This window comes from Lissotriton vulgaris, chromosome 1_1 (assembly GCF_964263255.1).
Source record: "Lissotriton vulgaris chromosome 1_1, aLisVul1.2, whole genome shotgun sequence".
Taxonomy (NCBI): Eukaryota; Metazoa; Chordata; class Amphibia; order Caudata; family Salamandridae; genus Lissotriton; species Lissotriton vulgaris.
Window position 1 is genome coordinate 1997928455 of NC_141685.1, and position 26664 is coordinate 1997955118.

General features: G+C 43.4%; 1 protein-coding gene across 1 annotated transcript in view; it reads right to left on the minus strand.

The window, feature by feature from the left end:
- DHTKD1 (dehydrogenase E1 and transketolase domain containing 1) overlaps window positions 1-26664 on the minus strand; it is a 1474452-nt gene that overhangs the window by 67659 nt on the left and 1380129 nt on the right. The window contains exon 16 of the mRNA XM_086919908.1: window positions 12076-12161. Within this exon, the coding sequence (XP_086776034.1) occupies window positions 12076-12161 (86 nt within the window). The remainder of the gene's footprint in view (window positions 1-12075; window positions 12162-26664) is intronic.

Genomic DNA, 26664 nt, shown 5'->3' on the forward strand with positions numbered 1-26664 from the left:
CATGTGGCCGATAATAAATAGCAGGCCCAGTGGACTACCAAGAAATAGCAGAAGACCACACTTTGCTACAATCCAAGAGGTCCAAACAGAAAGACTAACCACATTCGATAAACCAACAGTAAATAAAACAGGACTATGCAATAAAGCCATGGAACTTGTGCCTCTTGAAAGCCAAATTGCAACAATTCATGATGATACACCAATCTACAATGTTGTAGCATCAGAATGCACAAACGTAACAAAAGAAAATGCAAAGATCAATGGAAATCCGGAAGCAATCCCACCAATTGACAGAACTGCATCTGGCTATTTTATCAACTTTGATGACTTTTCCGAAGATCCAAGTGAATATGGAGACAAGCCAGCAACAAAAACTTTTAAAGAAAAAATGACCAAGCTTGTACACCAACAGAAACATATCTGATTTCACCATGGATTGAATTTTGGACTGTGTTAGGTGTACTTTTTCTCCTGCTTTGGCTCATCATGGTTTTGTGCCTGGGTAGATTCATTGATGGAAAATATAGTACAATGGACACAGCAAGTCAGAACATCAACTTGGTCTTAAAGTCTCACAGATCCTCTCACATCGAGAAAAGAAAACTATCATCAGTAAACATCACAGCCAATCCAATACCTGGTGGTATAACATGGGACAGAACTGACTCTGATATTTATGGCCCGGTTGAGCTCTTGAAGTATCCACACCAGTTTAAGGTTTCCTTAAGTGACTTTGTGATACCAAGTTCTTTTTCAGATGATTGGGACTTTGAAAATATTAATAACATGATGTCAGATTTTGTAATGTCAGCTAAATTCACAGAACATGATTATTTACAGGGTTCATCAAATTATGAAGAGTTATACTGTTACAATCACTATGGTCATCACTATTTGCATAAATCAGCACAACCTAGAAATGTTTTTACTTATAATCAATGGGAACATTGTCCAACTCCACCAAAAAGAAGTTCAAAGACATTTTTTGAGAAATTTCCATACTTCTCAGGGTTTAACAACAGTGATCCAGATACGTTTTATTTTAAAATGTTAAATAAGACAGGAATGAAAACAATGTTGACAAATACTAAACTGATTTATTCTGAAAAACTTTATGACAAAATGTCTACATTTGGTTTTGAGTTCTGCAAAAACAACATTGAAACAAAAACCATCTGGGGTACAAAAGATTTGCAGGAACAAGGTGTAGAATCATTATTTAGAGCCTGCATGATCCCAGAACAAATTATGTTCCTGAATGATACCATTCAACAAACTACCTGTTTTGGCCTAGCGAAGATAAAAGACTTGAACAAACCGTCTATTCCAAGGCCCATACCTGATAGCAATAGCACTACAGATGCGGAAATAGACGTATCCCATATTTTTCACCAAAACAGAACACATCCTGATTGGAAAAAATGGTTGATCTGGCCCACAGACACAAACAACTGTCAAGATAGATTCCTGAACAAAAAACAGGGGTTAGAAATGACCAGGCCAGACCCAAAATATTCCCAGAGACACCATCCAGGGATAGTTACAACATACAGTGTAGGGTAATTATGCCTTGGGTGGCTACAGAAATCCACACTGGCTGAAATTAAGCAACACTTGACTTTACTTAAAGAAGGTGCTGACTTGCGAGATTTCATAATGGGACCTCGCAAACCGCGTCAAAAACGTTTCATAGCGGCCGGTATATATGCTGCATACAACGAAGCCTGGAAAGTAATGCAAATTGAAACAGCGGAAAAAATACGAGAAATTGATCGTATAAATTTGGAAAAATCACTTTCTGTTGTGGACAATAGGTTAACGACTGTCTTCCAGAATATATTCACTGGACAGTATTGTGGCATCTGTCCTTTGATATAATAGAGCAAGACTTGCTAATGTTACAACATGGTCAGTCCCAATTGCGTTCTATTGTACAGCTTGGCTGGACGTTGCAAAACCTACGTTCAGGCTACGTGCCATGGCGTCTAATCAACGTAACGTCATTATTTTCTATCTTTAACCTTACTGATAAACAAATCAGTTTGGCACAAAAAGGAGCAGATTATACAATTCTGAGCATTGAAAAACTTGAGAGATTACCATTTACAATGTCAGAGAGACCTGTCATTGAATGGATAATACAAGGAACAATTACAATTCCGATAACAACTTTCCAGTTTAAAAATTGCCAAGAATATATACCAGCAGGCCAGTATGAAAGGTTGGGTAAAGGATACATCAAATCAACCTGGGATTTACCTTACACACACAAATGTTATAGTGAAGGCAAAAAGGAGGTATTCCTTAGTGGCAATATTTGTAAAAAATAACTAGGCGGTACACTTCTGTGTAAAGGTATTAACTTGCATGGAGCTTGCGAAGGGTCTTCAAATAAGCTTTCATGTCACCTGCAAGGCACTCCTGCAAAACAGATAGAGCCATTCTTCAGAAAACTCTCCCACCAAAGCTACGTTTTAATAAATGACCACAGCTGTTGTGGAATGGTGCCAGGAGAATGTTATCTCGTTACCGTAACTTCCAGGGTCGTTTACTGTATGCAAGTATTGTATCCAAACAGCAATCGAGACATGGAGGAGGCAATATGGCCTCATATGAATATCTCTTCTATTCAAATTGATACTTTACGCAGAATGAAGTCTATTCTTTTACAGACTACTGTGCCTCTGACGTCGTCCAAAGAAACGTATGATCTGCAAGTTGCAAGGACAACATCAGAGATACATACCCTTTTATCAACAAATTGCCCCGTACATTTCGTAGAAATGTTAAGCCAAATTTTAAACATGTCTGATACCAGTGGCATCGCACATGTATTTAAGACAATTTTTTCGGGACTGTTAGCACCGTTTGAAACAATTCTGGGCATTTTTTGCTGAATTGTGTCCATTCTGTCTTTGGCGGCCTACCCTTAATCTTGGTACTCGTGGCAGGAATTTTATTTTTGTTCCTTCTGCTCCGATATGGCAAGCCAATCCACAGACAAGACTCCAGCAACGATGGAAGAAACGATCCTAGCAATACAATACCGAGACCGTATCACTAAGGTCCTCGGATTGGCCCGGCTAAGAGATCTGAGTACAACCTGGTTTCTTTCATTCATACCTATCTGGCAAGATTGCATCTTACCTGTGCTTCGATGTCTGCTATGCGGAGAAGAATGCGTGTTGGACGTTTGTCTTACACTACCATCAGCAGTACCAATGAATATCGACGCTTTGCTTTGTCCTGTAACGACTCATGCAACGTGTTGTCCCCAGCGGCTACCTATTCTGATGACGGCATTCGTTGAGACTTCACCATTACGAGTAGGTGGCGGTGAAGTACGAGAGGAAAGCAGCACCAAACAGGTACAACCTTCTTTGAGCATTGCTGATCCAAACATCAATGATCGCAATCACGCAGAGAATTGCACCGTTGCGGTGTTTTCAAACTTGGTCGAACTTTCACCTGATGTTGTAGAACAATTTTTTGCGAGTCTTTCTGATATGATGTTGTCTCCTAACAACGAGAATAACAATTAAAAACAATGATCACACAGCGTTCCCTGAACTCTGAATTCGGCCTTCAGTTTGGTTAAACAATGCTACTAAAAACATTTGGGACTATTTTTTTTTCTCCCTTCCCCTGGAAGCAAAATTATTTTTCTTTCACTTCAAAAATATTTACCATTTTTTGGCATATGGTACTCTGCTTAAAGTAGAACTATTCTTAGAGAAGAGAGCTTCTATTTTTAGAGACAATATTTACCTCAGCCTCTAGCACAATATCGTATAAATATGTGATGAAATGGTCTCGACCTTCTTTTCTGTATACAGAGCCATTCATGTGTAATTTTCGCAATTCATTCAGCTGTTATATATATGCATTTAACTGAATGATAACCCTGCTTGAAAAGCGTACAGTACCCATTTTCGTGTATAGACCATACACCACTTCAAATGCAATTATGTATTTTGGGGTGGGTTGGAAAACACACATGCATCGCTATATGTTTTAATATTGCTTAGTTTTTTAGTAATGATGGACATTAATACGTGGAGTGGGTGTTGTGTTTCTATCTAGGACCCTAATTTGATATTCCCGATTTATGGCCTTATGTGGTTATAATAAATAGTATCCTTATAAAGGCATAATAATCATATCCATATTTAGTAATAGCCCATGCAGTCCAAAGCACAGCAAGGCTACTCCCATAGACACCTAGAAAGTACACCGCGTTCTTTAAACAAACCAAGCCTCCAGCAGCCCGGGAATCCCCCCCTGCTGTTGTTTTGATTTGCACATGAACTCCTGGAGTCCAGAAAGAACTGTTAGTTCTTAGTGACGTCTTATGTCCAACCTTACGTCAAACCCGGCACCTTTCAGGTATAAACATACCAACGTTGCCTTAAACAAACACACAGTGGTGTGGAGCAGAGCGGTTATCTACTTATCCGGAGCCCAGCTGATGCGAGAGCCAGAGGAAGCCGCCCCTCCCCTTTGACGCGCTGGAGAAGCTGCCACGCAGAGAAAATCCAGCTCTGGTGTTCCCAAGTCACCCTCGCGGGTTGCTGGGAGATCGAGTCCTGAGAAGCGAGATACAAGACCTCCTTCATTCTAGAACTAAGGTACGGAGCTGATTAAAAACTTAGAGAGAATTCTTGATTCCGAAACTTGGTAAAACTTAACTTAACTTAAAAACTGCAAACTCACTTACTCCTTCCCACGTATTAGGCTTAGGTCAGGTACACCGAGGTAGGCGTATCTAGAAACACCAGTTGAGTTCTTTAGTCAATGTTTTTATGAATGTATATATTTTATCCATTTTAAAGTATCATAGGCTAAGAAACCGTATCAATGCTTTTACAGTATTATTTCATAATACTAATTTTACTGTACGCACTTTACTTTATGATAAGTATTGCAATTGTGGCAATTCATTTTTCTTGCATGAGAAAGAAAACTGTTCAATAAAATAACACCTTTTATTGAAAACGCCCGTCTCTCTATTTCTCTGCACTCTGGGAAATTAAGCATGCACGATTGACTGAGTGAAATGGCCATCTATTGTTTTCACACGACTCTAGAGATACACTCTTTTATCTGAGGGAGCAAAGTTGTCATGTTTATGCGGTTGTCAGAAGCTGAATCCCTTCTGGTCTAAATCAGGGAAGTTAACCCCTCCCTATTCATTCGAGAAAGTTTCTAGTGACCTCTGAGCTAGCTGGCAAACCTAAATTAAGTCTAACATAGTCAGTAGAGACCGAGATGACCTCAGTCCTACGTCTACACTGCTGTTTATGTTATTCCAATGCGCAGAGCCTATTGGGAAAATAGGAACTACACTACACTGCTCCCCATCTAGAAAAGCAATAGTCTTTGGTTTTTGGAAGAGAGAGCAGGTTTCCTGCTCTCTCTTCCACAAAACCAAAGCAGTTTGCTATGGTAGGGCGGGAGCCGCGAGGCTCCCGCCCTACCATAGCAAACTACAGTGTCTGGGGGGTAGGCACCCTGGTACACTGCAGGAGCCAACCCTGGGGGGTGGCGGTCCCCAGGGCCACCAAAAGGCTCCAGGAGGGGGGCTGCCCGGCCCCCCTCCCAAAATTTAAAAGCCCCGGGGTGGTGGTCCCTGGGGCGTGTGGGGGGGTTTGACTTTACTGACTTTATCACAGAATAAGAACACCAAAATATAAAAAAGTGGGGCTATTGGGTTCACATTTATAAAGCACACTTTGTTAAAAATTACGAATATTTACAATGAAATGTATATTTCAATAATTCACACAGTACAATATTTAATTAAAGTGATTGTCATAAAAAATGTAATTAATTAATTTAAATGTTTTATTTTTTTAACCATTTTTCAAGCTGCAAAGTGCACCCATAGAACCTACCACAAGGGAGCTCTGTACTCTAGTTGAACAGTATAGAGCTCCAGCTAAAGAGTGCTTTAAAAAATATAGTATGTTCTCCTGAGGTTATAGATTTAATAATCCAGGAAAATTACTGTTTTTTTCCACTGGGGAACTTGTGTATGCCCTGTAGCCCCCCAACAACATAAAAAATGCTTGATGGTGCTCCTGCCCTTCTTGGACCTCACCAAGCTCAAACAAAAAGTTTAAAGATCTTAAGGGACGCTCCTTCAACGAGCAGTGACAAATAAATGAGAGGCCTCTGCCACTCATTTATTATTCATATGTTTTTATTTTGGGTGTCGTGTACCCACCTGGGACACACAGATCCTTTTATTTTTGTTGGAGGCCACCAGGGGAGCCTCAGGGCCCCTGTGGCCCCACAGCTCCTCTGAAAGCACTGATCCTGTGTGCTGGGGGTAGTCTACCTTCTTTATTTTTCTTTCTTTATTTTTCTTTCTTTATTTTTATTTAGTGGGGAGGTCGGTTTGCACTCCCCACCTTCCAGCGCTAATTCCGGGGGACACATCCCCAATCCCGAAGTATATATAAAGGGGAGTGGGACATGAGGCCCTCCTGCCCTGAGGCTTTACATATCCGGGGACCGGATCCCCCGGAGCCTCCATCCTCGGAGCCTAATGTTGGTGCCTACTCTGAGTATTCACACTTAACAACATTGGGAGCTGCCCCAGGACCACCATGTATGCACCTATCCTGGTTGCTGCTGAAGCTGGATTTTTTGTCTAGGTGGAGCAATCCCGGTTTCCCTGCTTGCAAGAGTGGGGCTGGAAATAAATGTGTGGTCCTGTTTTTGCAGCCCCACCAGGTGAAGCCACGGACCAAACAATGGATCCTGCCCCGGGAGATGAGGTCCCTGGGGGCCTTTCGAGGCTAGGGTAGGGGGCTGCATGACCACTCCTACATTTAAAATAGCAACCCAGGCAACCGATCCTTAAGGCCTTTTGACTCTTAGGAAGGGAGGCTACGTGCTCCCCTCCCCTTCAAAATAAAATTGTCCATGGGGCCCAGGAGCCTCAGGGGGAGGGGCCATGTGTCCCTTTCCCCTTTCATTTAGTGTCGGCCAAGGAGGATGGGGTTCCCGGGGCCTCCTACAGGCTATGGGAGGTGGGCATGTACCCCTCTGCCCTAAATAATGAAATATGCTGCTCCCCTGACCCTGGCCCACCCCGGGGTGTTTTTTGTTTTGCTCAGGAGTCGGCACTTTAAAAAAAATTAGTACAGATTTGTGTATCCACTGTAAGTTAGCAGTAAAATAAAAAAATATATATGTTTTTGGCCCTGGGGTGTCCCTCTGGGACCACCCTCCAGGCCTAGGTGGAGGCAGGGTAACCCTACCCTGCCCCATTATATATTTTATTATCTTTATCCCCAGGGCTGGGGACAGAGTTCAGATTTGTACGATGGCTCCCGCCACATCGTTGAAATCGATCAGCAGAGAAAAAAATATATTTTTTAGGCTTAATTTCTCAAAGAAATACTGAACAGATTTACACCAAATCCCAAAAAACGACCCTTTCTGGACCAAGAGCTAGCTTTGTGCCAAATTTGGTGTATTTCGGTTCAGCTGTGTTTGCCCTATTGTTCTTTAATTTCCCTATGGAAAAATTAATGGGGAAAACAAATTTTGGGACATTTCTCTCTGCCCCCACTTGACAGATGATCCGAAAACATTCCAGGAAGGAGCTAAGATAGATGGTACTTTTTTCCCAAAGATTTAGAAGATTCATCAAAGATTGTTTTCCTTGTAACCAAAGTTACAAGGAAAGCAAAAAATCTTTTCCTATTGTCCTATTGAAACATTTTCTTAACTATAACTATCCAATGGCGAATGCCACTGGGTATTAATATATATCCTCTAAAAGGCTAAAATACTAAAACTACAGAATATCGTATACTTTTCTATTTTATAAAGCAGCCACTTCAATAAAACAGTCACTAAAAGATCAAAATGACCACAGAAATTCTTTCAAAAACCATTTTTTTAAAAAGGAAAGTTATTGAAGGAAATTTTAGCAAATAGGCTGCAATGCAACAAGTACACAACTGGCACTGTGCCTTTAAGGGCCTCACTAGATCCCATTGTGCCCCACAGGTGACAGTTAGGTCTCATTTTTTTATGAGTAATAAGAAGGGAGGTTTGCTTATGACTAAGATGAGGATTCCCCTGGAATAGAACTAGGCTTACAGGAAAGTAAGCTTTCTATTCCAGGTGATCCTCATTAGTTGTCATAAGCACTGAATAGAATAGCACACCCATCCCACAACAGAGGAGGACAAGAGAGAAAACAGTTTCATCCATCAGCTGAAAGAGTTCCTCAGGGAAGCTTGCCCTTCTTGAGTATCTGCCTGGAGTCCAGATCCAGACAGTAGTGTCCAGTTAATGTGTGTACAACTCTCCAGGTGGTGGCTTTACAGTTCTATGAAATGGGAACATTCCACAAAAAGGCTACTTTTTCAACTCTGTCTCTTGTATAATGTGCTTTAAGTCTACCAGGCAGAGGCCCTCCAGCTGGTTAAAAAGATAATGATATAAAAGATACTATCCATCTAGATAGGGATTGTTTTGTTTTAGGGAAACCTGTCATCAGAAAACCATAATTTAGGAACAGATGATTTGATTTTATCTCTTTCATTTACTCTAAGTAACGTTTTAATACATCCATCATATGAAAAGTTCTCTCTACAGGAGTCTAAAGATTTGGTAAAAAAAAGTAGGGAAGGAAATTGTCTGGTTAACATGAAAATCTGAAATGAAATCACTGTACTAAGATAAATGCGGTTGGTTCGCTTTACTACTCTATTGCTCTAGAACACCGTACATGGTTCGTTAGCGCATAAGGCATGTATTTCACTAGCTCTACAGTTAGTAGTAGGTCATAATGAGGATTTGTTAATGGGTTCAAAAGAAGGTCCCGCAATTTGTAAAGTATTATATGTTCCTATGGAGCAGAAGATGATTTAGTGGGAGGGAACACTTTCTTCAATTTCCTTAAAGAAATCCTTGACCATAGGCATTCCAGAGAAAGAGGTTTGTGACAGAGATTTCCTATAGGAAGTTACTGCAGCATGGTATACTTTAAGGGAAGATATTTGTACACCAAACTTCTCTATATAACGTAAATAAGGAATCACCACTTCTTCCCGACATGTGTAGGGACTATGGTTATTTTGAATGCACTAAACACAGAACCTTTTCCTTTTGAAGGCATAAGGTTACCTGCTGGAAGGATGTTTGGCTTCTCGCAGAATGTTCATAGAGTCCTGCAGTAGATTTGGATGTCCGTAATGCAGGAATTTAGGAGTCAGGCCCCTAAGATATATGATGAAAAGTTAGGATGTAGTACCCGGCCCCCATATTTATACAGGAGATCTTGTCTACAAGGCAGTAACCTGTATAGTCATTTGCATAGCTGTAGAAAGGCATTGAACACCACTGTCGGTCCATTCAGGTGTTATCATTATCATACTGGTCTTGGAATGTAACCTTCCAAGACCAGCTTGATCAGAACACTTGGTATTAGTGAAATTAGAGGAAATGTGTACAGAAATTTCTTTGACCCATCTATCAAAAGTGCATTCCATTTCGAACTTTGGTTGGTAAAATCAGAAGGAATAATCTGGGCAAATTTTGTTTCTTGCATCTGTGAGAAACTCTTGAAATATTATTTCTTTGTGAACCTAGTAGTGATTTTCTAGAAATATAGAACTAATGAGTATTCTATATTTTGAATTGTGTATTCAGTAAACAGCTGCGACGCTTAGGTTTCTTGTTATTAGCAATTTCCAGATAGCTTGTGATTCGAGGAACAGGGCTCTACAATGATTCTTTCCCTGCTTGTACAGGTAATATATCATTGTTGTATTGTTCGTCTGAACAAGGGAGCTTATTGTGAACGAATGAAGAAATAATTTCAGAACCAGATGGACTGCTCTTAGATCCAGAAGGGTTATATGACAGGTCTTCTTCTTTTCTGGCCAAGTCCATCAAGTCTTTAAATGACCCATGGGAGCACCCCATCCCTGAAGAGAAGCATCTGTAACTAGTGTTTAAATTGGACATGCCAGATGGACTGGATTCCTTTAAGTGCATTTTCTGACTGGTGCTACCATGGAACTGATTGGATTGCTGACTGTGATTGCCAACTTTTTTCCCAGCTGCCAGGGACCTGCTTCCTCCAGTCCTCTAGTCATTGTAGTAGAGGCCTCATCTGAATCATTGCATGAGGCGCTAGAAAAATAAAGGATGCTATTGATCCTAGGATGGATGAGATCTGTTGTGCAGTAGGAACACTCATTATGATGTCTGGCGGAAAGTTTTCTGCCCCATATGGTCAATTTAAAATCCGACCACCGCATTAGGATGATGGCGGTAGGAGTTTAAAATGGCTAGGGAATTTGACCCAGTTCAGTCGGAAAGGCACCATAATCCCATTAGGATGGCATTTCCACCGTCGATTTTCAAAAGCCAATCCATGTTGGCCTTTCCGACATGGGATTGGTTGACGGAAACTGACTTTGGGGGCCTCTAGCATTGCCCTCATATTCCCTGGCCCACTGCATGTGTGCCTGGGGGGGCACCCATGGTGCCCCCCCCAAACATCCCTGCACAGTGTGGCAGAGACCTCACAGCACCTGCCACACAGTGCAGAAAGTTTATAACCTTTCAATTTTCAAAAGGAGCTTGTGCTGTGGGCGTTTTCAGCCCGCTGCACAAGCTCCCATTGAAAAATGGAAGTTTCCGAATGCACTATGTGCGATCACATCTTAATTGAGAATGCGGAACCACCGACCCATGGTCGGGTGGTTAGTTTCCAGCAATGGTGTAAAGTGGATGCAGGTCCGCCCCACATCGTAATCAGGGCCAAAACCTGTCAAAACTTTGGAAGAGATTCTAGCAAGAATTATTACAGAGCAAATCGTGGACCTCTAAGGTATGGCCAAAGGGTAATTAACACAATGTCTTGCCTAAAAACTCCTCTATGTGAGTTCATGTAACAAAAGACGTCTGCAGGCTTTAACAGGGTGCAATAACAATAATACGGCAAAACACATTGTCCCACTGCGGAAAGACCTTTGCAGAAGGTTGACTGGTCCTCTTTCTGTTTATTGCTGCATTTGGGTGTTGAGCTGATACTGATAATGGGAACCCTTTTTCCAAGAGAGCAGTCCCAGAGACTTCACTGCAGCCAGAGTCCAATCTGAAGTATACATCATTTGGAATGGTGTCAGTTCTCACATATTTACATATTCTGGAAGTTGGAAAAAGGGTTCCCATTATCACCTTTTCATTTTTAACCCTACCAAGGGGACCCTCTTATTAAAACCAAATGGTACCCCTTAGGCAGATTTTCAAATCACATCTCACTAGATAAACTACCCTACTTCCACACACCCTCACCCATCAATACGGCAAAAAGAGAAGACCTCTGACAAACAGCCCTCTCGCGGCGCACCTGGGGCATTGCAGCGCCGGCCCCACGAGGAGCAAAGCCTTATGATGAAAAATGGCACCCACTTGGGTGTGTGATGCCTCCATCTTCCGACAAGGAAGATTCCCCTCTTCACAATACATTCCAACTACACCTTGTTCTCTTTCCTATAGGAACAGCTACCCTCCTTTGCATGCATACTTATGGATGGGAGGATGGGTGCTGGGCCTTAAATTTCTCCTAGTCCCATCCTCTCTCTTTGATTGATTATCCACTAATGGCAACCACAAGAGCAATGAGGCAGTTTGGTAGCAGTTGAGTGAATGCTGGTCCAGTGAGAACAGAGAACTTTTCTGCCTCACAGGACATGGCTCTTTAATTAGCATAATGGGTATAGTTAGAGAACAGGCCATAATGTACAATATGAATGTGAAAATAGCATGTATTAAGACGACAAACAAACTAATTAGTCATAAGAAATTAAACCTTATAAGGGGGCACGGCTAAGTGATGACAAGTGATTACCTTATTTTAATTGACTGCAGTCAGATTATATTAGAGAAGCAGAAAAAAGCATTATATATTGATGACACAAAGATTGATAACAGAAACTATAATTAAACAGACAGTGATGACATGATATTACATGTTTTAACTTTAAAGGTATAGGCTTTCTCTACGTTGGTAAAGGGTATTACAAGTGAAAAACATACCTTCAGTGCCAACTGCTTTTCGAACCTTGGTGCTACAAAAGTCCAGGGGCCCATGTTTTGCGGTTCTTCTTGACTCCAGACCCAATCTGTATGACGTAAAGAATGAATGTATAGAATAAAGGAAGATAATAGACACCAACATACTGTTTGTCTGGCACAAAAGAACCAGACTGTGGAGGGTTGTATGCCATTACAAGCTCGGGAGTGCTATACACAGCAAAAGTTATTCATCAATATACTTCACGTTTATATCCTTAGTGGGTGGTTAACCCCCCAAAGTCTTTGAGTTATTATTAGTTAGAAAGTAGAATTTATAAAAGCTTAGAAATTCTTTTAAAAAAAACAAAGGTTACTGGGTCGCCAGTTAGGAAATAGAATTTAAAAAACCTTGGAAATTCACAGAAAAATCAAAAGGTTACAGGGACTTTATAGTTAGGTTCAAATTTCAACCGTACAAAACCATAGAAATTAAGCAGTTATCGTTACCTGAGCTAACTATGACTTACGCCCCCTCAATGCACTGCTTTTAAACTCACACATTACATCACATATGACATGGACATCACTTATGACATGTCAAATGGCATCACTGATGAGATCGCTAACAACATCATCCAGTGACTGGGAGTGCTTTCTAAAAGTTTCTGATTGTTAAACATATATGCTAAGGTATCACAAAAGTTTAAATTAGTTTACTTTGCGTACTACTGAGGGATTCTATTTTAAAACAGATTACGTGAGTGTCTGTGTAACTCCATGTGTGTGTGGCTGTATGGGTGACTAAGTGGCTGTGTGAGTGGGAACGTAAGTGGTGTATGGATGAGGGTGTGGGTATGTGAGAGACTGTATAGATGTGTGAGTGGTTGTGAGAGTTTTTGTATGGGTGAGTGAGTGGCTGTGTCAATGGCTGTATGAGTGAGTGAGTGTATGGTCGAGCGAGTGGGTGTATAAGTGGCTTTAAATGGTCAATGAGAGGGTGCATGAGTGGCTGTATGGGTGAATGAGCAGGTGCATGCGTGTCTGTATGGGTGAGCGTGAGGGTACATAGGCGGCTGTATGGGTGTGTAAGTGGGTGTAAAGGTTAGTGAGTGGGTGTGTGAGTCCTTGTATGGGTAAGTGAGTGTGAGAGAGGCTCGATCGGAGACTACGTGATTCTCTTAGTGACTGTTTAGGTGATTGAGTAGGTGATTGAGTACAAGTGCTAACATCTGTATGAGTAAGTTAGTGGGTAAGCAAGTATCTGTATGGGTTAGTGACTGGTTGTGTAAATACCTGTACGAGTGTGTGTGTGTGGCTCTATGCATGAGTGAGTGGGTGCATATTTGTATGGGTTTGTAAATTGTTATGTGAGTGGTTGTGTGGGTGTATGAGAAGGTACATGAGCTATGAGTGCTCCTGTGGATGGTGGGATCACATGTCATGAGTGATGTATGAGGTCATAATCAGTGCATTGTGGGGGTGTAAGCTTAAGTTAGCTCAGGTAACTAACTGCTGAATTCCTATGGTTTTGTACAAGTGAAATCTGAGACTAACTATAAAGCCCCTGTAACCTTTGTTTTTTTCATTGAATGTTTAATTTTTTTAAATTCTATTTCCTAACTATAATATCTCAGTAACCTTTGTTTTTTCCCAGTGAATTTCTAAGGTGCTTTTATAATTTCATTTCCTAACTATAACGTCCCTGAAACCTTTGTTTTTTTCCAGTGATTTTCCTTCTTTTTTAGTAAAAGTTATTTCCTAATTGTAACCCATAACCTTTGAGAGAGAGTGAGTGTATGAATGTCTCTGTGGGGATGTGAGAGAGTGTGTGTGTGTCTGAGTTGTTCTGTGAGTGGGTGCCTGGGTTCTGCTCATTTTCTGACTTTTTTTCTGTTCACTTATGACCTTTATTTTGCCTCTTTCAGCGTGTTGTGGACCTTTGTTTTTCTGTTGTTCTGCTAGGCCTGGGTGGAATTCCGCAAAGTTACTGAAAAACTCCACCAAATTCCGCAGAGTTCCGTGAGTGGGTGGATAATCACCACCTCAAATTAATTTCCCTTGGATGCTGAGAATAGTTAGGGGCCAAGAGCTCCTCCTATTACCACCTGTAAGTCCCCCGCAGCATAAGATCTGCACGCTTTCTCAACCATTCTGCAAACACGTCTCCTTGAGAACTACTGTTTGTGGTATAAAGTCCCCATGGCTGCTGAGTATCCTTGGGGGCCAAGAACCCCTATTGTTGCCACCAGTTAAGTCCTCCACAGCGGGATGGAATAATGACGCATGGCCACTCCATATGTTATAATGACTGATGCACTTACAACCCGGGAGAATAGACTCCGAAGGTTCTAGGGATGCCCAATTCATGCAGGGCACCCTGACACTTAGAACCGAGCACCCTGCATTCAGGATTGAAACACCTGCCTTTGGGGTGACTTGTAGGTTTTAAGAGCAGTGACCTCAGATATAAGAAAAAAGTAGATCTATCGTAATTGGTGCTAGCACCAGCTTACACAGGCTGAATGCCAGACCTGTGGTCACAATTTGAGTGGTCTCTCAGAAGTTGGCATATTACATGCTTCAGCCCATGGGAGACCCCTGGTGCACCTATGCCCTGGGTAACTTAGTAACATATACTGGGGACTTATCTGGGTACACCAGTAGACAATCCGGACGTATACCCAAGAACTCACCATGTCAATTTAGGGAGGAAGCACAGAGTCTGGTTAGTAGGATCCCAGTCAGACTAGTTAGAAAAACATAATGACACCAGCAAAAAGTGGGGGTCACCATGAAAGCAGATCCTACAATGTTCATTCTCCAAGTCTTAGTAAAGATTCAGAGAGTGGGCAAGAAGTGGGTCTTGTTTTCCCACATTGACCAAGAAGCCTTGAGTTTTCCTGCAGCATCTCATGACAGTAGCAAAGGAATGGATCCGGTCTCTAGTCCCTTTCCCTTTACGTCAACCTCTACTTCCGTTAGCCACCTACCATCATCTGAGTCTATCAGCAGGGAGGTTGAAAGGACAAGACTTGGCTACCTCTTCATGGTCTCTCTCACTAAAGTAATCCATTTGGGAATCAACTTAGAAGTCTTAAAATCAGATTTAATGTTACATCGATTAGATACGGTTAAGGCAATAAAGATGTTTGTACACATATTCAGTCCCAGGATATCCTCCTTGTGTGCTATACAAATACACATAATGTAATTTATCAGTCGAACAGAAATGGCCTGCCTGTTTATTCATTTTGTTATCGCAAAGGGGGGGGTTGCAAATCTCTTAAACTAACTTTGAGCCACTGGATAAAGATTGTAAACTCTTTGGCATACTAGAAAAAGGGAAAGGTTTTCCAAGATCCTATTCAGACTCATTCAACCTGAATTGCTGCTTCATGCGCATTATGTGCTGGTCAGGTGTTTCTATTTTATGTTCATTTTTCATTACCAACTGGAATTAACCCAAGGTAATGGGTCAATGTTGGCTTCAAATATTCTTGCAAAAACGGTGTCAAGAGGTATTTTTTGTATACTAGTCCAATGTCATCTTTTGTTCTTCAGGAGGCTACATAGTAAAATACCTTTGTAACAGCACTCCTGCCTAATTTTGCAAATCGTGATGAAGATATACAGCTTTGGTATATCTTCAATTAGTAAGGAATGTAACTATGAATGAGATGATGTAATGTGTGAATAACTAAGCAGTAATATTCATTGCTCTCATTTTCTTACTCGTCCCAGTATACACGTTCCTCTTTTGCCCCTCCCCTTGCCCTTTCACCTATGATCTGTCTATAGGCTTACATAAATAACTCACAGTGGGAGTGGCAGGAGTGGTAGCTATGTGGGAGGAGGTGGAGTGCATTTAGCATCTGTAGATACAGAAGGAAGCTTGGATAGGGACACTTGATAATTGTAGGTAAAGCCTTCAACTCCATTAGTAATTATTTGGATAAGGGAGAAAAATCGGAATAAAGAAGATCATAGTAAGTAATTTACACATTCACCTTTTTGTTTCAATCTTTTTCATTAAGTTTTTAAAGTTTTGTTCATTTATACAGTAACAAGGTAGACGTTTACAGTACATACTGCATATTATTACAGTATCTTCCGCTGGACATCTTTCACGTAGTCTACTAGTGCGTAGCCTAAGCATATGTATGCTAATGTAAATATGAGGCTCACTCGCATATGCAGCAATTCTGCATGTCTCATATCTATGTCGCTACATTTGTACACGGAAATCTGGTCTCTTGTAGTGTCTTATCTAGGTATTTATAACTTAGTAACTGTAAATTGATCTGCCAACTTGGGAGGCGGGTAGTAACAGATGGGGCAAAGAAAAAGAAAACAGGAGAGGCTTGCAGTAACTGGAGCAACTCTCAGCCCCACCTGAATAGATCTCGTCGCCTTTTACCATCTGGAACAGGGGAGTGCGCATGAAGAGGCACGTAAGGATTGTCATTTGAGTGTGCGCGCTTATAGTGGTTGCTAGTCGTATCTCATTTAGGGGCTACACGCGTCCTCTGCTTCGCCGTCGGCTACGTTATCAGGATGTAGTGCATCCCCATTTGTATTAGGTGTGTTCTGGAAATCGTTCAGGATGGCCTCCCAGTTTGTCGCGATCACTATCTTGCTAAGGCCTAGTGTGTCATCTAGGCACAATGCAACACTCTCCGCCTTAGCCTCATATTTGTAGGGACCATCGCCAGGCCAACGTCCGTTGGGATTCAGAGGATTTCCATCTCTTCATGATCTGCCGCTTCGCCACCACCAGCCCCAGGTAAATAAAGCAGGAGGTGTTTGCTTCTACGATAGAGGGGAAGGATACAGGCCTCCCATTCCAGAGGGATTATTCACTCCATGCAGTGGGTCAGATTGTCTACTACTGATTTCTAGTATTCTTGGATATGCGAACACTTGCACATGTGTAACAAGTCTGCATCTATCAGGCGACACCACGGGCAGGCGACAGTGCGAGCAAATTATTTGTTTATTCTAGCTGGTGTAAAGTATGTCCTTTGCATTACATAATACTGTATTAAACAGAAGCAAGCGTTTCTGGGAACGCATGTAGGGCCCTATAGCGCAGCATCCAACTAGGCGTCTGTGACTGGTCGGTATTGGTCCTCCTCCCAGCGTTGTCTATGGGGCAACAGCGATATCGCACTGTGGTATCTAAGGAAGGTCGCCATCCATTTCGTGAGATCTCCACCTCACCCCATAACATGCAAATACTGGATTGGTAGATGTGTTGGGGGCTCAGTGGTCATATCACCCCATTGTTTAGCCAGAGCTGCTAGTAGTGAGCAGTGCAACAGAAACTGGCCAGGGTTCAGCCCATTTTCCACAATCAGTGTGGCATATGGTATTAAGATGCCTTTGTTGTATAGGTCCCCTATGTTATGGATATCTGCCTCACCCCATTGCCTCAAATCAGCAGCTGTGATTGCTATGCGGCCCCTAGGCGTACACTGGAGTGGCAAAGCGGGTGCATATGGTTTCATGTGCCGTGTAATGAATAGACTTCTGCGGTAGCAGCGGTATGCTGTGTTAAGTAGCATTGGTGCCGGCGGCTTTCCCTCAGCGTAGGGATAGAACAAATTAGTTAATGTGCTGAGGGATCAGGTCACGGAGGTTGTAGCTGTGTCAGGCAGGTGGCAGCCTACCAGCCATCGGGCTAACCATTGTAATTGTGCAGAAAGATAGTATTGTTCCCTGTTATGCAGTACCAGCCCTCCCAGATTGGTCAGTCAGTATAATTCTTTTATGGCCACTCTGCAGCAAGTTTTCATCCCTCGGAAATCCCATATGGTGCTCTCTAGGGAGCGAAAAAAGGATAGTGAGATGAATAAGGGTTCATTAACAAAGTAGTATAGGAGTCATGGTAACACCATTTTATGTTAGTAAGATGTCATTAGTAAGATCTCATTAGTAAGATCTCATTAGTGCCACCCGACCCATGACCGAGAGTGGGATCCGATGGCTGTCAATGACCTCCCTAGATTGCCCTCCAGAAGGTCCACAGGTTGACAGTAAATTATTATTCCTAAGTGACAGAACACGTCAGTTCACCATTCAATGTGGAACTCGTTGAGTTCATACTTCGGGTCTAGGTAGCTGTGATCAAAAGGATAGAGACTTGATTTCCCTGCATTTACTCAGTCCAGACAGGGCGGCAAAATGTCCTAAGGTGTGCGCTAGCGAGGGTGTGATGTTTCTGACATCTTTGATATATATTAAAAGGTAAAAGTTTGTTTGTGTACAGTGAGATGGTAGGCACTCTATCCCCTACTGTGATGCCCCAATCTACACCTCTCGCCCTAATTGCTGCTGCTAGTGGATCTATTGCCAATGAGCAGAGCAATGGGGACAGCGGCCACCCAGGCCTGGTTCCCCTACGCACCCTGATTGGAGCGGAGATGTAGGGGCCTATAGCGTGGTAGCACAGTAAATAAGTATATGCATTCCAGGGATTCAAACGCCTTTCCAAGGTCTAAATCAGGTATCCTGAGTAAGGCCAACGGCCTATTGAGTATGCAGCTATTCTAAAAAAATAGAATTGCCTCCGGTTAAGGGAAGTTTTTCGGCTGGCACAAAAAAGTTTTGATCAGCATGTATCCATTTTGGGACTTAGAGGCGCTAGGCAATGAGACAAGATTTTTGCCAAGATCTTATAGTAAGTGTTCAATAGAGCCAGAGGCCTATATGAACTCTGGTTAGTAGGGTTCCTGTCAGGTTTCGGTAACGAGACCAGGTACGCTTTACGATTCTTCCAGGGCAGCAAGTGTGTAGGGCGTGTAGCCGTAGGGCCAAGGTTGCAGCATAAGCCTTGTAGTATTCAGCAGGTAACTATTCCGGTGCAGGGGTTTTGCCCATCAGTAGTGTTGCAATGGCCTTGTGAACCTTGTCCAGAGGTATCAGTGAGATTAGTGCTTTGTGTTGTTCTGGCGTGATCAATGGCAGTGTCACCGAGCCTAGAAAGGCGTCCAAGCGTGCCTGATCATGTTGAATAGTGGATTCGTACAGCGCTGTGTAGTGCATGTCATTTCAGGATGTATTTCATGTTGTGTATAGACCATGCAACCTAAGCTTGTGTGCAAAGCGTGTATAGGATTATGTGGCTGTTCCTGGGACAATAGCCATGCCAGCAAATTACCCATCTTGTCTGATGTCGCGTGTGTGTGTGCGCAGAGACTGCTGCATAGTTCAGGTATCTGAGCCTTTCCAGTAGTTTAACATGGTCATTGTGTGCCTTAACTAGCCCTTGTGTGTTCCCCGGGTGTGTAGCCTCTTCCATCTCATAGCGCAGACCCTCACGCTCAATCTCGTTAACAGCATCACTCAGTTGTTTGCGAATGTTCCATGTGATCCTAATGCTGATTTCCTTGGTAGTGACTTTGAATGCGTCACAGTCCAGTAATGTACTCCCTGCTGATACTTCGTTAACCTCAAAAAACTTCGGTGTTGCAGCCCCCAAGGATGCTTGGAATGCTGGATCTTCTAGCATTGCCGGTTTGAGATGCCAGGTGGGCCTGCGTCCCATGTGCGCTGCAAATACTGCGAGTTATGATCAGAGTATTTGTGTCCTAAGTAATCTATTTGACCAATCAGGGGTAGCAGTGAAGGCGAACCCACCATGTGGTCTAGTATGATATGTAGCTCATATGCAGTGGAATAAAGGAGCATATATGCATGTCTGGGTTACGGGTGCGCCATATATCTACCAAGGACCAGTGAACGAGCGAAGCATTCAGCGCCTGTGCATTTGACAAAGCTGTGGTATGCATGGGGGGTATGCTCACTTGATTTGTCTGTCCTCGCTGTCCCCGGTCTGTCACAGCTTTCAGTGCCGATCGAACAGAGGGACACGACTCCTTCCACATTCTCCTCAATTCCTGCGCCCCAGGTATTAAGTTCAGACGGCTGCCCGGGTCGTGCAGCAGTGAGTAACGCGTGCTTGAGGCTTGTTACCTGGCTCTTTTAAAAATATTACTGCATCTTTTTTAAAAACTGTGCTCTTAACTTTGCTCTTTGTACTTACTTACCTACTTGTGGCTCACTTGATTTGTTTGTCCACGCTGTCCCCGGTCCGTCACGGCTTTCAGTGCCGATCGAACGGAGGGACACGACTCCTCCCACATTCTCCTCACTTCCAGCCCCCCGGGTATTTAGTTCAGATGGCTGCCTGGACGCGCCGGCAGTGCGCCGAAGGCGGCCAAAGAACAGTCCGTCTGCGCCAGACGCTAGACATGCTGCCAGTGACCTGTCAGGATTATTCACCTATTCTAGGACTGAGTTGATGGCTGTTAATCCATTGGTAGACTTTTGCTGTTCTTCTCCATTAGGTCCCATGGAGGGGCCTTTTTGATGCCGTGGCTGTGGGTTTAACTCACACTCGCCCCACCCTCACCCCTCTCTTCAGGCTGTCTATGACAATCCTTTATCTTAAAGTTCGCTCTTTGGCCAAACATTATCTGGACATTTATGACCTGGTTCAGGATGAATACCCGGATGCCTTTTTACTCACTGAAACTTGGCTCAGTGATGATATGGTGGTAGAACTGGGCCTTCCGCTTCCTTTATATCCTTCCTTGCTTTAGTATTTTGACCCTTAATAGGGTGTCTAGAGGGAGTGGCATTGCGGTTATTTTCAAGTCCTTTTACACCTGCTCTTTTGTAGAAGAATTGGTGGAGGGATGCGAGTGCGCCCGATTTAGCATCTCTTTTGGCTCTCATTCTATGTCAGGGCTGTTAGTTTATCGCCCCTGCTGGGCCAGCTAAGGAGTTTAAATTTGTCCTCATTGATGTTACTACCACTCTGGCTATGAATGCAGCTAATTTTAGTATTTTGGGTGATCTTAACTTACATTTTGACCTCCATCATGACAATAAAGTCAGCAATTTGCCCACAGACCTGGCGGCCTACCAATTAACGCAATTGGTCTTAGGCGCCAGTCACTTACTGGACCCCGTCTTTTCTAGCATCCCTTTTGCTTCGGTTGAGACACCTTGTCCTGTTTTTTGGTTGGACCACTATCTGGTGTCTTTGTCTTTTCCGATTTGCGAGCCTCCGCATATAGCTTCACAAACGCCCACTTTCAAACGCCTCAGGCGTAAACTGAAGCTTGAGGACTTTCATACTCTTCTTTCTGCTCATTCTCCTCAATTGCAAAGTGATCCTGATTCGTCTTATAGTTCACTCTGCAACCGGATTTTTTAAGCTCTTGACTCATCTCTGCTACATGGTCTAAGGGCTGTACTTTTGATTCCAACCCAAGCCACTATTCGTAAATCTTATAAAAAGTTGAAGCACACCTGGAGAAAAGACTATGACCTTGGGGCTAAAGCTTGCTATCAGCCTGCAATTAAAAACTACTATAGGACTTTACACTCTGTCCGGGCAGCCTATTTTGCTAATGAGATCAAGCTTAGCCATAATCTGCCTAAGTGTATTTAAAAAAAACTTAAGGATCTCAGAGGTAGGAAAAACTCCACTGCTTCCATGATTAGCTCTGAGCAACATTGTGAAGACCTGGCGACCTTCTTTGTCGAATAAAGTAGAAACTATTTATAGGTCGTTCCCTTCATTATCTCCCCTTCTTGCTGCTTCTCACGGGCCTCCTCCCTTTCATCTTTTGGAGGTTATCGCTCCCATCTCATTGGAAGAGCTCTCATGGCTGTATGGTAAAGTTAAATCGGGCTCCACGGTCGATCCTCTGAAGCCCGCCTAGTTCAGGGACTCCCTATCTGTACTCCTGGCTCCTTTGTGCCAGGTTGTCAACTCCTCTTTCTCTACTGCTGTGGTCCCTGAGATTTGGATGTAGAACTTGGTGGTTCCGAAACTTAAAAAACCTTCGCTGGACTCAGCTAAGCTGGAAAACGTTCGCCCCATATCACTTCTACCTTGAAATGAAATGAAATGAAAAAGAAGTTTCTAAAGCGCACTGCGGCCAAGCGGCTTCCTGGCGCTGAGGAGCACATCAGAATCTACAGAGGAAACCCAAGGAGATTAGCCGGGGAATGCCTGAAGGAAAAGAAAAGTTTTAAGAGCTTTACGAAAGTGAGAAAAAATAGGGATAGAGCGAATGGAAAGAGGGAGATTGTTCCAAATCTGGGGGGCCAGCACAGAGAATCGGGTGCCCCCGGTGCGGGATTTGCGGAAGCGGGGAACATGAAGGAGAGAAAGTGAAGAAGAGCGGAGGGTACGGCTGGGGGCGTGAGAAGAGATAAGTGAGTTGATGAAAAACGGGGCAGAGCGAGCGTGCGCCCGAAAGGCCAAGCAAGCTAGTTTGAAATGAGACCTTGGGTAGCTAAGATCGCTGAGGCTCACGTGAATAACATCTTAACAGGGTTCCTTAACAGTAATGGCACCCTTGATCGCTCCCAGAATGGCTTCTGACCTGGACAAATTACAGAGACTGCGCTCTTGGCTGTGACCGAGCATCTTCGGACCATGTACATATACTTTTTCAAACCAGATAGCGACCGATGATGAAAAACATGGGCATAACTGGTGATAACTAACCAGTAAGCTCCTGTGGTGTTGCGCACGTTCGTTTTGCAAACATTTTCTTCACAATTTTGTGTTCTCTATATATCTGTTGAAGTGGAGGGTATTTGTGTATAACACAGTGACTGTTAATTCAAAGGTCGGTTTTTGTAATAAATGAAAAGACAGGGCCAGTATGAGTAGGGACAATACCTACGAAATATGAAGCGGTGTTGTTGGGGTACAAAATGAATTCCCACTCCCACTCAGGAAGTTGAAAGGATTTAGTGCTCATGTTGATAAGGTTTGATTGTTATTGTTGGCATATTGTGGAGTGACAGTGCCGCTCCTCTCGGGTTCTGTATCTGTGTCCACATGAGAATTAAACCATGACCCGTGTGACATAGGCACTGATCTGTGTTATGGCGGGGACATCCCACCGCATTCAATGAGATTGCAGAGTGACTGGTTAGCCATATAGCCTCTCGCATCCAGTCATATGATATCGTCTGAGGTCTGCGGCGTAACAGCAGGCATGGCCAGAAAACCTGGATCTCCGGACCAGTCAGGAACAACGTCCTCTTCGTCCTGGAACATGGCTGACTTGACATCTTGTTCTGAGTATTGCGTCAGATCACGTATTGCTGTGCCACTTTCGGGCTTCATTCCTTTCCGTTACTATCTGTTTCAGGTTAGGGGCCACCAACGATGGATCAGGGCAGCCCCCTCCTCTGTTCCTGCACTTGCAACAACCTCCCTTTTCGCTGCCTGTCTCTGTTCCGCCTCACGACAACGGATGCCACCGGCCAGGCCAGCGCATTCCAGTGTGCTGTGCCTTTTAACACCACTCGCAGCCAGGCAGAAAATTGCAGAGAGTAGTGTATGTCTAATTCCCCAAGGCGTCGTTTCACAGCTAGGAAGGAGCCCTATTGCCTCTGTTGCTGCGCCCTGTAGTCAGGAAAAAGCATGACACAGGCATTTTGGATCCTGATGTCAATCAGCTTATATTTTTCTTTCAGGACAATGTCATGGTCACTGTAATTCAGCAGCCTTAACAGCAGTGGTCGTGGACATGTGCACAGCTGCGGTTTACAAGCTGGCACCCTGTGTGCACGTTCCACTATGAGGTGACAGTGCGTTCCCAGGTAGCAGGTCTTTCAGCCAGGTTTTAACATAGGCCACCGAGTTCTGACTTTCCTCACCCTCCTGAAGGCCAAACACTCTTATATTGTTTTGGTGTGAGAGGCCCTCTGCATCCTCCAGCTAATCCTCTCAAGTGCACGCCCTATCCAATAGATTCTGAAGCACTGTAGCGTTTTCACAAATAGTTGGTTGTAATTCGGCCAGGGTGTGTTCATTGCTGTGGACTTTGTAAGCCAAATTTACGATGGTCTTCATGCAGTAAGGTGAAGTCTGATGTGACTTTGTCAATTTTGGATTCCAGAGATGTGATCGTTTGTTCAAGGGTAGCTCCTATCTTCTCAACAGTTTTCAGCACCTTATCCAATTTAGTAGCTAGCGCAAGGTGCAGCGCTTTGCGCTCTAAGAGGTCGTCTGCAGGTAATGTCTCATCCACTCTGCAGCATGCTGTTGGGATCCATCATGTTTTCTCTGTCCTTTGTTTATTTCTTAATGGGTGTTTATATTTTTGCTCTGCCACTATTTTGAATGCAATTTAGACACTATATAAAATATATTTTTGAGAATGCACTTGTGAGATAGTTCCATACTATATGGGTGCTGTATGAACCTTGATGTTTGCACCTTTCCAGTTTTCTCAGTTTTTGAAACTTTATGATGGATTATCTGAATGGCTGTCTAAGAGCATATTTAACATGTACTATTATGTAATGTAATGTGTGTGTCTTGTAAAGCGCACTGCTGCCCTGAGGCGTCATGGCGCTGTAGACCGCTGGGGAACCCGTCCTGGCTATCCCTGTGAGATGGTCCCTACTGGGTATCTCCAAAGTGAAACCAGGCATCCCCGGAGCATGTGGGGGGCCGTTGTAGAGATGAGGCAAGCTAATGCCCAGAGTTGCCGAGTGTGATCCCTGATTAGAGTAGGCACCGAGGCTAGAATTATCGAGTCCGCTGACCCTGGTCAATTGAACCCTGGTCCCGGGCCGTTCTCTGCTTCCGGGTCTGCCGCCTCTAACCAGTGAGCCACACCACTCCACTATTATCTTGAAGTTATCTAAATATGTTTTTTCTTTAAAAGAAAAATCACTCACCATGTTTGAAAGTATGTGTTCTTACATCCTGTCTTATTCATATTTCAGGACTTGGGTGTCCAACCCTCTCTCTATTTTTGTTTTCTGCCCTGAAGAAGGTGTAGCCCCGACCGGGGCCAAACAACGAAACGCGCGTTGGCGTTTTTCTGTGAAGAGGAAGCAGATTGACACCTACCCTTAACCCCTTTGCCATGATGAGCCGTATCATTCGGTCTCAGAACCATCTTGCGGCGTTGATTCATTATGTGTGCTTGTAAGATTGTGACTAGTGAGTGATTGAGATTTGAAGTTGTGTGGTGAGTGGTGATAAATATGAAGGAATGAATGTGCAGTATGAGAGAGGAGTTTGGAAAGATACAGTTTGATTTATTCTGTCCCTGATGTTTTTATATGTATCATGTTAACAAGATCTCCCTTTGAAATATTTATCAAAAACATAATATATTTTGTATTTTTGTATCATGTGATGTGACTGATTTTCCTTGCAATTGTATTGCTCTGCTGGCAGCGAGTTTATCTAAGGACCCCCATTTGGGGCCTTGTTTACATTTACTGGGGCAGGTAGTTTTTGTTGTTAGTGTATCTGTTGTTCCCCTGCCTACCTGCCCACATCTTTTCAGGGATCCCCCTTCTTATCTCTTAAAGCCTTTGGGCCTTGGCCTGTTAAAGCCTTTGGAGCCTGCCTAACTCTTCACGCCCCCAGGTATCACGCTAATCATGTGTGTCTCCATGTAGCCTCCAAGGCTCACATTTAATTTGTGGCTGTGTCTTCGGTCCCAGTGGCAGGCAGCCATCGCCTCGCTCCGTTCAGCCCAACCGTCTCTCGCGACCCGTGATAAATATGGTTGCCACCATTCTCTGGGTGGTTGTTAGGTGGTGTGGTCTGTCTCCCACCGATGCAGAGTATTGATGCGCTGGTGAACTCGCCGAGCTCACCTCCTTTAATCTTTTTGAGTGCCTGGGTCCCACTCGACCCCTGGGTCCTTTCTGTCTTCAGAATCCAGGCCAGGTCCGCAGTCCTGAACGTGTATTTCGCTGCATGTCTTCTCCTGACCCCAGTCCTACAACACAGCTTTGCTCTCACGTCGCACAGAAGTCACAGTTCCATGCTGACTACCACCGTCTGCCTGTTTTCTCCACTAAGGGGCAACGTATAGCAGTGCTGCACACAACACGTCAAGACACTGATTACTGGCAGATTTCTCGCTCTGTGCAACGTTCAGAGAAGTAGCATGTACGGAGGATTACACGGGATAATAGGGGTCGGATGCAGAGATATGTTAAGTTGCGTCTGCCATCCTCGCACACTGGCCACGTCCTTGTAAGTAATTTACACATTCATGATTCCACAAATAAATTGCTTTGTTTCTAGGTGATCCCTGTACAAGTGGGAAGGTTGTGGGGTGTGTGATTAAAATAATGAGTATTTTTCACGACAAGAAAATAAATTCTATCAGGAAATCGATCCTTTGGAAAAGAAAAACAATGGTGCACTGTTTTATAGCAGGTGATTACAATGTAGTCTGGGTCAAGGGTAAGCTCCTTCTGTTCACGTCAGAGGCCAGAAGAGACTGGGCTAGGCCTAGTCCCTTGGCTATGAAATTTGACTTGAGGATCCCATAAACATTTGTGAGACATCTAACAATGTGGGTAGGCACAAAGCGTCTGCTCCACTTTTAAATGTTAAACCAGGTTAAATGCATTGCTCCACATCTGCTATCAGGTTTTTGGAAAACACTGTGCATGTATTAAACAAGGAGTAGACATGATAACTTACCTGAAGTCCTTGTTTGTAGGATTCCTCCTTCAAACAATGAACGTTAGAACACTTCCCTACTGCATGTAGGGGTCCCAGAAGCCTTCATGTGTGCGTGTGTGTGTGCATGT